Here is a 12560-nt window from a genome sequence, read left to right on the forward strand (position 1 = left end):
CAAAAACTTACATGTGGATGGATTATGAGACAAAAATGGGTCCTGAAAGACCCAGTGGGGTTGTTTTGTTTGAGTGTCATTGCAGTAGTTTTGCATCTATATATATGTGTATATATATATATATATATATATATATATATATATATATATATATATATATATATATATATATATATATATATATGTATGTATGTATGTATATATATATATATATATATATATATATATATACACACACAGTATCAATAATCCATCCCAAGTTTCAAACATTTCTTGGGCCCACACGGTCTCATAAACCAAACAATAATGCAGACCAATTAAAATGAATACAATGGCTTGAAAAATGAACAGTAATGCTCACATGAGGTGCATGATAAAGACAAATAATGAAAAGTACTAGCACAAACAATAGCTTTTCTTTTTTCCCCCCTAATAATACAACTGTTGAGTACCATTCCAACAAAAGTGCTTCTGCCACCTTTAAAGGCATTTCCACCTTTCTGCATAATATCCTCTGATTATCTTGAGATTTGGCCGACCCTGTTTGAACACATAGAGACACGATGGCTGCCTCTCACCCCAGGGGAACCACCAACCACTGCTGTTCATCCATTGATGCTGGTCTGACAAACAAGCTGTACACTGTATACATCTGTGCCTCTTCTGTTCCTACACGTTTCACCAGGTTCACCATTAGCAGTGACAGACCTGACCTATTTCACTGTTTAAGCACCCTGTTGTAGCCCACAGTGTTTAAAAGAAACTTTGTTACCACTGAATTTAAAATAGTATGGCTTTGATGGTTACTTCGACAGATGTTTACTTATAGGGATCTTTTATTTTTAAGAGCTTTTGTGTGAGTTTTACCACTATCACTGAACTCCAGCAGCATGTGTATGAGTTTTGATCCTGATAAGATATGGTGTTTTTTTTAGAGTTTTGAACATTGTGTTCATTGAGCTCACCAATAGAGGTGCTATTATTAGTTAAGGGATGTTATATATTACAACTCCATTCAGTTCATAAATAAATAAAAATTTGAATGTAGCTATACTTTGATGCAACACCAGAAGAAAGTGATTTTTTTCCTGTGCCATTTTGCAGAAAAAAAGCATAAATGTTTGTTAATATTTGAACATTATGGGAGATTTAACTGTACTTACTCAAATAGGGTTAATAAATGATTACCTCCATCTAGGGCTGGGCAGTATATCAGTATTATGAGTTATAACAATATATTTTTAGAATATGTAGTTGAGAGAATACAGCTATACCGATATATCATATCTTTTGATGTTGCCTTAACTTGCACACTAGCAAGAGCCAGAAAAAAAATTGGTTCTGTAATTTGGAGGTATTTTGGATTTCTGATTGCAGATGAAGAGCATCTGAATCTGATGAAATTGCTTCAAAAGTTGGAAGGTTTTGACTATGAGGAAGTCTTTAAATAAAACAGATTGATGATGGTTTCTTGTGGCTTTGAGTTACAATCACCCAGCCCTATCCCCCATCAATACACAGGAGAATTCCTTATGGGACAGTCTGATTCTCTGACAGAGAAGATACTAGAGCAATCATTTGCAAATTACATTATTCAGTTTGTGTTTCAGGCAAGATGTTTCCAAGAAGCCCTTGAATGTCCTGAACCACATATTCTCTTTCCTTGTGTTTGGTCAGTTCCATGACTGCCATGGAGACCACAGAAGTCGTCAGCGAAGGAAAGAGGGCACAGTCTTTGACTACACATGTTGACTGATTCTGATTTTTCAGGCCAACATTTCAAGAAGGTTTTTGTACACCATAAAGTCTTAGTGACACATCCATTATGATTATTTTCACTTGAAAAGAAAAAAATCCTGCACATTGTCCAACTCACAATATCAACAAAATGTTTCAGTGCTTGGATCTGCATCACGAAAAAATAGTTATCAGGCTGTAATGTAGGGGGATATCATTTCATATAATTGAAAAGTTAAAACTTAAAAATCTGATCAAGTGTTGGTGGCTTCCAAATTTTCTTAGGTAAGTATGGTGGATGTATGATGTTGGTGTTGGAGTATCTAGACTACAGTCGTGCATTTGTTGGTATTTCAGTGGTACATGCAGAATACAAATCATAATTTTAACCCTAACCCCATCTAATAACCCTGAAAAGACTCTAAAAAAGCAATTTTTCTTTTGACGTAAATGGAGGATAGTGGAGTCACAGCTCTGGATGATGAGGCAGCCATCATGGATCACTGTGTGGGTAACAAACTTGACTTTTACCTTTTTTTCCTGACTAATCCTTGACCCCAGACTTCAGATGACCTTTCTAACCATGAAAATGTAGTGTTGTCTTGGATATCAAGGTCAAGAAAAAGTTCCAAAGAATGGGACAGCAAACATTTTCAGTTAAAACACATGAAATTAATGACATCTCTGAGTGGACAGCACAGTTCAGTTCAACATCAGTTTTAGTCCCGTGTCCACTTTATGACACAGACACACACAGCTGCCATCGGAGAGAGTTGTGTATAAGGGTTCTGGTAAAAGGCTACAAGAGGAAGAAGAAAGAGAAGAAGAAGAGGAGGAAGAAGAAGTAGAGTAGCAGCCAGGTGAGAAATTGAAGTAGTAGTAGACGAACTTGTAGTAGCAGAATAAATACTTGCAGAAGTTGGGAGGAGTCTTCTTGGATTTTAAAGAGGGGGTGGGGGGATGGGAGGGGGGGTCTCCGAAGATTTCTTAGAGAAAACAAAACAGGGTAGATGTTGCAACCCTTTTTTCTTAATTATTTGTATTCTACCATTAAAAACAAAATTGAGAAAATCTTTTTTTAAAAACATAATCCTATTTTTTTTTTTTAATTCGTTGCATATAACACATTTTTTGTTAAATTTTCACTTTTAAATTCTCAATTTCTAGCCCTGTTATTCATGGGGGAGATCAGAATGGCTTGCAGAAGTCATGCAGAATATTCATGCTGGTAAACAATGTCATAAAAATGCATTTCTAATTTTGCAATCGTTGCCTTTTTTTTGTCCCTAGAATAGTTTCTCGAAGATATTCTCGCGCTCCTGCTGAATACCTGCTTAAAAAGCCTCTATCTTCTTGCCCCACATCCCCAGAGGTATAGAGTGTATGGTCTGCAGAATCTCCTTTGCTCCTCCTCTCTCCCTCAGAGGGAGAGGGAGCTCCTCCTCATCCATCATGTCTTCTGAGAGCAGTTTGCTGCAGGAGATGCTGTTTTGCACATATTAGCAGCCAGTTTGGGGGGTTAAAAAGTAGCTTGGATGATGGTGATGACCTTGCATTGACATTGCTGCGTAGGAAAAAAAAGAAAAGAAATCTAGGGTCTCTCTCAAGGACTCCTTGCGTCCCCCTCCCACACACACACACTTTTTTTAAATCCATCCTTTGTGTCTTTGACTGTCTTTCTTCAGGTTTTAATTGGTTTCATTCATGCCATGCAGTTTTGCTAAAGAGGAGGAGCAGCAGCGATGCAGGGAGGGGGGAGCGGTCAGGACACCGTAAACACTCGAAAGGGAAAAAGAGAGTGAGAAAGAGAGAAAGAAGGTCGACCACATCTTCGTTTTCCGTGACACCTCCTTTTCCTTTCACCGCAGATGTTCCGGACAGTTTTTTTGTCTTTGGGAGCGACTGTTTGCCCCAACTGGTACGTCCATCCGTGTGTCTGTCTTTGGGTTAGTTCCATCACAAGGTGGATGAAAACATTTGCTGAGATCTCAGTATTCAAACTGACTTTAGCTGAACATGAAGTCCCAAGATGTCAACTGTCTCCTGGAAGATTCAAATGATAATAAATACATGATCAGGATCATGTCAAATATACACGTGATATGGCTGATGTTTTCTGATATGTATGATATAGATTATAGATTTCAGCCTGCTGTTAAAGGTCCTGTAGCTCAGCAGGGATAAGCAGGGCAGCCCGGCCTGTGCAGCCCAGTGCCAATACTTGATCAGACTCTGCCAGAGCAGTTAGACATCACAATGGACCACCTTGCATAGTGCTTTGAGTGCCAAAAAAATGGAACGTCCACTAGAAATCAACAGTTGTGAATTCAGCTTCTTGAAATAAAGAGTAAAGCAACAACACAGCTAAAATAGAGGACGTCCTTGTTGCATGGTTTCCAATTCCAAGTCTGTCATAGGCCCTCTGGCCGCTACGCTGGGAGCATCCATGTCGTGGTTTGCTCTGAAAAGCAGTTCAGTAGAGGTGGAAATGTTTTCTCCCCCATCTCAAAATAGCTTGTATGTGATTGCAACCATTTTCTTCATTGGGACGGTCGACAAGGTTACGTATGAATATGTCACACAGGTGATGGAAATGTTCAGTGTCAGTGATGATTTCTACCGCTCATCTTCTTTTTCTCTTTGTCTCTATCTCCCTCCTGTTTTCTACAGTGAATCCAGTTGGGGGAGATGGAGGAGCAGAGGTTTCAAAGTTTATTGTTTTCCTCTTCTTGTAGAGATAGGGGGGTTTAGAAACTCAGCACTGAAAGGGAAAAAGAAAAGAGAATTTTATGAGGACTTGAAGTTCAAAATTAATGACTGTTGACCTTTAGGCACCAGACCATAGCATAGAGTTTGAAAAAGGTCAATTATTACAGATTTCAATTGAATGATGAACTTTTGGAACACTATGTAATACATCGTTAAGGCATCACGTATATCAGAGGAAGCACTTGATTTAAGTATTCATAGGCTTATATGTTAAATGTATTTAGTAACATCCAGGTCTGGTGCAGATAAAGGTCAAACCCATTTCACACAAACTATGTCAGTGCAATGATGGTGGGTAAAGTAATATTTGTTTCATAAGAATGCTCAGTTGCTCAGTCTTGGAGCCAGTTACACCAGCTGTTCGTAAATCCAAACCTAGCCTAAGTATTTATTAAGACTGGTTGTTCTTACATAGAGATTTGTTTTAACTAGACATTTAAACCTGTTATTGTTATGTAGCGAACTAGTCCAACTGACAAGCAAACGTTATGTAGCTAATCAGACCAACTGACAAGCAAACGCTATATAGCTAACTAGACCAACTGACAAGCTAACGTTATGTAGCTAACAAGACCAACTGACAAGCTATCGTTATGTAGCTAACTAGACTAACTGACAAGCTAACATTATGTTGCTAACTAGAGCAACTGACAAGCTAACGTTATGTAGCTAACTAGAGCAACTGACTGGCACTTTAGATTTAAAAGTAATGGTCGATTTATGAAAAGCTGATGCAATCCAACTCAGATCTTTTGTTCACATCACATCTGATTATACCAATTGTTCACATGACTGTGAAAAACAACACATCAAGAGATTTGACGAGACACAATTATAAAAATTGACAATTTTTACCCACCATCACAGAAAAATAAAATTTCAGCTTTTATTTCCATTTCCTGTGCCGAAATTATTTCCCAAAAGCATCAAGACAGGGTAAGACTATGTGTTTGTTGTATACATTTCACATTTTGGCCGTATATGCAGTTTAAGTTTGACCAAACAATTTTAACTCAAAGTCTGTTCGTTGTTTTTTTTTTCTGGAATTTTTTACCACGTCAAGACTAAACCAACTTTTTTTATTTTTTATGACCCATTAAAACAAATCTGTATCTCTTCTTGGAACATATCACACTTCAGTAAATGATGTTCAGATGGTTTAGCCCCCAAAATATAATATACATTTGTGAGGGAAAGTTAATCTTCATCATTAATAATCTCAGAATATCTTAGATACCCTTTTGTGGGCCTGAATCTACATGTAGGTTGGAACCACTGGATCAAAGAACTACAACAGTAGAATGCTGTTCCTTGATGCAGTAGTAGTAACATATAAATTTATTGATTTTTATCACTCCGAGTCAAGGGCCATTTTCCTGCATATATTTTTTTTTACAATTGATACTGTATGTGCACATTTCTGCAACCTTGAATTATTGGTACATTTAGCAAAAACAAACCAAAAAACCCTGAGTACTGCACTTCTTTCATCACTGACAGATAAGCAACTCTATCTAAAGATGAAGACAGTGAGATGTGGTTGAAAGTTCCAGAAAAAGCTAATAACTGGATGCATATAATTTATCTACTGGGTTTTAACTTACTGCGCACACCGGACATGTACTATAAAGATGCTGTTGGGAAAGAGGCCATGGGAGTTTCTTTCATGATTCATATCGTTAGCCATTGTAGAAATCCTTTATAACTGCTGCTCAACTTTCCAAACAGAACCCTCTCGGGTTGGAGCAAGGACGTAGAAATTGAAAGACTTTTACAATGGCAGACGTTAGTGTTCCGAACCTAAACTCTAGCTTTCAGTGGTGCTCGGTATGAAAAGGTTTTGTTCTAATGAAAACTGCAGCTGTATAATAATGTACACCAATGCAAGGAAATGATATAGGCCAAACACACCACTGAAGCAAAGAAAAGTCACCACTACAAAGCTCGCCCAGCCCAGCCAACATGCAGGTACACCGAGAACAAAGAGCTTGAATGTGACACACACTAACAGTTCTCTCTGTCTCCATAACTCACACACACAGAAACAATCTGCAGAAGTCCTCAGGGGGCTGTTCAGTCCTCTGACATAACAAATCTTTGGATGCTTATTAAGAAGCCGATGAGACCAGGAGAAATCTTAGTGAAATCAAAAGAGGTTCAAACCAGAGGACTGTAGCCAACCAGGACTGGGCCGAAATCCAGACCAAAAGCTGAGAGTGGAACATCTCAGTTGGTGTGTCCTACACATTTACAGACCAGACCTTGGCCAAATAATTATTTTTTAGCTTTTTGTTTCATCCCACTTTAACATCCAGACCAGCATCAGGTCAGTTCAGTTCTAATTTATTTAACTTTGATGCACTTTGTGTTAGCCTGAATGGCACTATGATTCTTTTGCACCTTTGTGGGATAAAAAAAGCATTAGCTGGGGTTTGTGAAGGCTGTTTGACCCAGGTGTGGTACACACAAAGGCTACACAAAAGAAAAAGGTGTGTCACACAACACGAAAACACAGAACATTAAACAAAATGTCACATCAACACAGAACCACACACAGGTGAGGAAACACAACACAAAGGAGCAAAACGGTGCACAGGATCAACAGTGAGGTACACATTCTTACATGGAGAAGCGATTTTGCTTCTTTCTTTCTTTCCTCCTCCTCCTCCTCCTCATCATCATCATCACCACACTTTTCTGTCTTCCCCAAACTTTTCCTCCTCCATCTCCTCCCTCTGATGTTGCTCGGTTGACAATCCACTCAGAACACATCATTTCACAGCACATTTTCCCCTCTTCCCCATCTACAATATACCACTGCAGCCTTTTTCAACCATTTAAACGTCTGTTCCTGTCTTCATCCTCGGTTAATTCCAGTATTTGGCCAAACTTTTTTTCTCATTCTTTCTACGAAGGTGCTCCAATTTTATGTGATTCCTTTTTGGTTTTTGCTGTGACAGACTTCAGGGTGGAAAGATGGATGGTGTGTTGGGGGGCGGGGCTCTCAGCGAAAGAGGGAAGTTGTTGAGAGAGGGTGGAAAGACAAAGTAACACCACAAGGAGAAGACAGGAAGCACAGTTGGACAAGTAAAGCAAAATAGCATTTCTGAAGGAGGGGGGCAAGAGCCACAAAACAGAGCACATGGCATTCACAGGGACAGAAAGGTGAGGAGAACTCAACTTTTTTTTTTTTTTTTTTTTACTTATGTCTACCTTTTTCACACATACAGTACATGTTTGAGGATTAAAAGGGCCAACAGGAGCACAGGGGCACAAAAGGAGAGATTGAGAAAGAGATACCTGAGTTGTAATGGATGGAAAAGAGAGATCTGCAACAAGGGGCAGAAGCTTGACAAAGTTACTTTTTATTTTATTTTGAAGGGTGCCTCTGCAATGTGGTTCGTCATCACTCAATCGATCCTGCAAAACCAATGACAACATCCGGTGCCAATGCTTTATAAGTTTTATAATAATAAAATATTTAATAATTTAATAATATCTATACATGGTACCTACATTATGCATAAAGCGAGGGAAAGATCAATATTATGGGCAATAACTGATAAGGTGAGGCTTTAAAATATGTGGTGACTGGTAGGTAAAGATTGTTTTGGATAAACAGCAAAACTAATGCCGTGGCAAAATACATAACTAGGGAGTAAACATCCCTTCCTTGGTTGGTTAAAAACAACTTTGGTTCAAGAAAAGTAAAAAAAAAATACAAAAACAAGTATTTACCCCCAACAGTTGGAGCAATTCTGTGGAGAATTTGATGACGCGTTTCCTGCGACCAGCTCCAGAACAAGACTCCTTACGTGTTTTCTGTGACATAGAACTGCCTTCAAGTGCAGTTGGAAATGTCAAGATCATAAAAAACGTTCTGGAAAAAGTCTACATTGTGTTGTGAAAGTTCAAAACATGAAATCACACAAATGGGCCATTTAAATGACACTTTCACACAGAATGCAGCCTATATAACAAAAAAAAACATGCTGTTTCCTGCACTGGCACAGTTGAGGATTGTGAGGCGTAAAAATTGTCTAACATGAACGCACTTCTAAAACTAAAATGGTCATGACCTTAAGCTCCCAGCATGCTTCCGGCAAAAATAGTGTGCCATCTCCTCTGTGGATGGGTGCAATGTCCGCAACAATAATTTCTTCAATGATCTTGCCTTTTTGAGCGTCCTGTCATAGCAGTTTGTCTTGACTGCATAACTGATTTACACCTATTGATTCTGGAGTTAATACTGGAAGACTAGAGATTATGTTTGAAAAAGTCAAGGTTACATTAGCTTATAATCGAGGACGAGACATTTATAACAGCTGAGTATAGTAGGTTCTTAGGGAGAGTGTTGTATTATGGTTTTTGTGTCCTTACAGTTACGTGAGGTTTTTCAAGTCTATCTTTTACAGTGAGTCATGACTTAAAATGTTTGTTTTGCGGTCCGTTTAAACCTGGTGTAATGTGTTGTACCGGACAAAAGAAGTGAAAAAGGTCACCCTGACGTCATTACGGCAAAAAACAGACTGATAGACAAGCCACTTCATTTAGTGTCTCTTCTCTCTATACAGACAGTATCGCTGGAAAATTTTCCCAACAGATCCGAAGTCAGAAAGTGTATCATAAAGTTCTTGTCTGGGCCGTTAATGCATTATGCTTGTGTGGTGAATATTCTTAAATAAATTTTCTTTCAGTGTTTGAATCAATCTAACATAAAGAATGAGAGTTTTGCTGAAAGGGGCCCTTAGCTCAGTTTTGCCCGAGGCCCCCTGGCAGGTTAATCTGGACCTGATCCTCATCCTTTGTGGGAACTTGTACTGAATCATCGAATTCTCACATTGCAGAGGTATCCTTCTTTTGAACTCACTGCAGTTTAAATGCAAGTGAATATAAAAAGGACAGACGGAAATGAAACATGACATGGGCAGGATGGAGTCACAGACAGACGGACAATGAAAAAGCGGATGAGGAATGAGACGATGGACAGGGAAGTTTTGGTAAGGAGGCATCTTGGGAGGAGAATGGTCTCGCCTCTCTCTTGCAGAAGAGAAGTTGAGACAATGATGGAAGAAGCTGGATTTTTTTTTCATGTCTTAGCATTAGTTCACAGTTACTGCTTCTTTTTGCATATATCTGATAAGCGCAGGGCTTTCAGAACAGTTCTCTGTGAAAAGAGAAGCAAAAAAGAAGAAAAAAATCATAAGCTACCATTGTTAATATGTTTCTCTTATCATAAGTCTCTCAAGTTTGATAAGAAAGCAGCTATATAAGACCTACTAGAAATGTAACCCCTACCCGTCCTGCAAAAATAAACTTTCCCACCCCCACCCGGTCCCGTTACAGTACCTAACTTGGTCTCTTCTGACCAATAGCATCATAGCATTTTGGCATGCATAATGTCAGCCCATTCCACCTCTTCTTGCATTCAAAGAGGTGAACATTTTTTGTCCTGCATGCTTTGTTAGTGCATATGTATGCATCTTAACACACACATCCATACACACTCTTAGTAGTCTAAATGTTATATACACATTCATTAGATTTAGACTAAAATCTTATCAAACCTCCTCACATTATTAGTCATATCAGTATCCTTATTGCTTGCAATGGAAAACCATGCAGATTCATATACAACGCAAACTATACATATGTACATCATAATGACAACCAATCAGCAGTGGCCTTAGGGAAAGTGACACACACTCACAACAAGTGAACATTTGTAAGGGACAGGAGCATGAGGAGTAGATGAAATGACAGGTTCAGTAGAGAGAATGGAGTGTGTTTACATCTATGTGTGTGTGTTTGTTTGTGTGTGCCTGGTGTGTCGAATAGGAGTGGGGGGTTGAAATTATTTGGACATTTCATTGGATTCAAACCTCTAAATCATTAATTTGTACATAAATCAGGATTCAGCTAGACTCCTGAGGAAAACTGGAAACATGAGGCTAAACAGGAAACATACAATCCTGCAAAACCGTCATGCCTGTGCAGTGCAGAGCAAGAGCCAACAGGCAATCACTTTAGCTTAGACTAGAAGAAAGGGGAAACAGCTATAGGGACAAAAATGTCCAAAATCTTGCACCCCGGCACCTCTAAAGCTCATTAATGAACACTTGATTATTCTGTACACAAAAAGTTGTACATTGTTAAAATCATAAATTGCATGTATGTAATTTTACATTGCTCTTCTGTCCATGTCAAATGCATTGTTTTTTGCATTGGGACAGAGCCAGGCAGGTAAATACAACTAAGCTAGGCAAATTACTCTCTGGCTATAGCTCCAAACAAAGCACACAAAAAAAAGTTTTCCCAAAATGAATCCTCTAAATAGACAATTATATGCTCAAAGTCTCCTCATTTGGTGCTCTCACCTGCCAACGTGACCAGCTTGAACGTAAAAAAATAAAGAAAAAGAAAAAAAGTAGCAGAAAGGAGATACCTCAGAGCAGAGAAACGGACGGTTATGTTGTAACCGTGGTTCTCTGAGTAGAGAGACTATCTCTCCAGCTACCCGGTGCATATGAAATATGTAATGGAGAGATAGTCTCAAGACGATAGAGAACATTAGTTTCTGAATTCTTAGGAATCGTTAAGAGACAAACAGAACTTCATGTAAGTGAACCATTTAAGGATATTCTTGACTAAACAGAGTCAAAGTTCACTGGGCAGTAAGTGATCAGATAGTTTTCTTTTGGGAATCTTATAGAAATCAAAAAAGAAGGATTTCCTGCTGGCTGAAAGCTCTCTCTACTTTCTGGTGAGAGAGAAGGAAGGTGACAGTGAGAGATGAGGACACAGAAATACTGCCTAGCTATAAACATGTCTGACATTGTTGTCCTGAAACCAAATAAATTTCTGCAACATCAGAAAATGCAACAGCTCAACAGTTTTGTAAGCAAAAAAACAAAACAAAAAAATACACTCTGACAGAAAGATGACATCATCATGTAAAAAAAACTGATTATTAACAACTAATAAACCAAATCTAATCTGAAATAATTATTTCTTCCTTTAGGGTCTTGCAAAAGTAAAAAGAAAGGAAAATGTATTTTTCCCACATTTGTGCATCTTAGTACAGAGGTAGATGCAGGTCTGGGCACACACACATGCACACACAAACATCCATGTGCACACTCGAGAGCCACAAATACGACATAACTAAACAGAAACACACAGATCCAACCACTGCTGTCTCTTTTATCTACATTGCATATTTCTATGTTTTTTTTAAAACGCTGTCTCTGTTGTCATGTTCTCTCTCTTCTTCCCTTGTGGTTGTTTGTCGTCCACTCTTCTTCTACCACGGACTGTCGCTCCAGTAGCCGTTCACAGCGCCTCCTACTGAGCAGCCGGAGCCGAAACAAAGAAGAGGTGGACGGATAGAAGAGGAGGAAGGGGAGAGGGGGGAGTTGGGGGAGGGGGGAGGGGGGAGAAAGAGAAGCCAAAAACTAAAAATATTGCCACTGGCTGCTGAGTCACACTGGAGTCAGTGCAAGTAGTAACGCTGTTGGCGATGGTGATGGTGGTGGTGGTGGGATGAACTCAGACTTGAGGAAAACCACGCTTCGCACACTCAGGCTGAGCTGCAATGTCCCAAACTTTCTAAATAAAGAGAGCAGCAAATGCGCCAACACCTTAAAGGGATAATGTGCAAATCTTATTTTTTTACTGAGAATGTTGTGAGAAGATGAAAACCAATCTCCTGGCTGTGTTTTTTTTTTAAGGAGCTGGCATCAGGATGTGGTTATCCTAGCTTAGCATAAAGACTGGAAGCAGTAGGAAATGGCTAGCCTGGCTCTGCTCAATAACCGAAAGTGTTTGTTTATTCTTTACAGAAACAGAATGTAGAAATGGACTCGGGAGTCACTGCACCTGGCTGTTTGTCTTACTTTTAGCAAGTTAAAACCTAAAATGTCTAAAACCACAAATTGCTCTTTGACAAGATACCTCGTGTTTATTAATTTTCTTTATTTTTGACACAGACTGGCTGGCTGGTTCCTTCTGCTTCCAGTCTTAATGCTGAGCTGGGTGGTGGTGATGCATAGACA

General features: G+C 39.0%; 1 protein-coding gene across 2 annotated transcripts in view; it reads right to left on the minus strand.

The window, feature by feature from the left end:
- Positions 1-1095: 1095 nt before the first annotated feature.
- The window catches only part of LOC131983461 (potassium voltage-gated channel subfamily C member 1-like), a 95143-nt gene continuing 83678 nt past the window's right edge, over positions 1096-12560 (minus strand). The window contains exons 5-6 of one of the 2 annotated variants that reach the window (XR_009395470.1): positions 7130-11850; positions 1096-4498 (exon numbers count right to left, since the gene is read on the minus strand). Coding sequence is in view for 1 of the 2 variants with exons in the window: in XM_059348172.1 (XP_059204155.1) it covers positions 4485-4498 (14 nt within the window). In the remaining variant the exon portion in view is untranslated. The remainder of the gene's footprint in view (positions 4499-7129; positions 11851-12560) is intronic. The other variant, XM_059348172.1, reaches the window with a different exon arrangement.

The sequence above is a fragment of the Centropristis striata genome, chromosome 13 (assembly GCF_030273125.1).
Source record: "Centropristis striata isolate RG_2023a ecotype Rhode Island chromosome 13, C.striata_1.0, whole genome shotgun sequence".
NCBI classification, from domain to species: Eukaryota; Metazoa; Chordata; class Actinopteri; order Perciformes; family Serranidae; genus Centropristis; species Centropristis striata.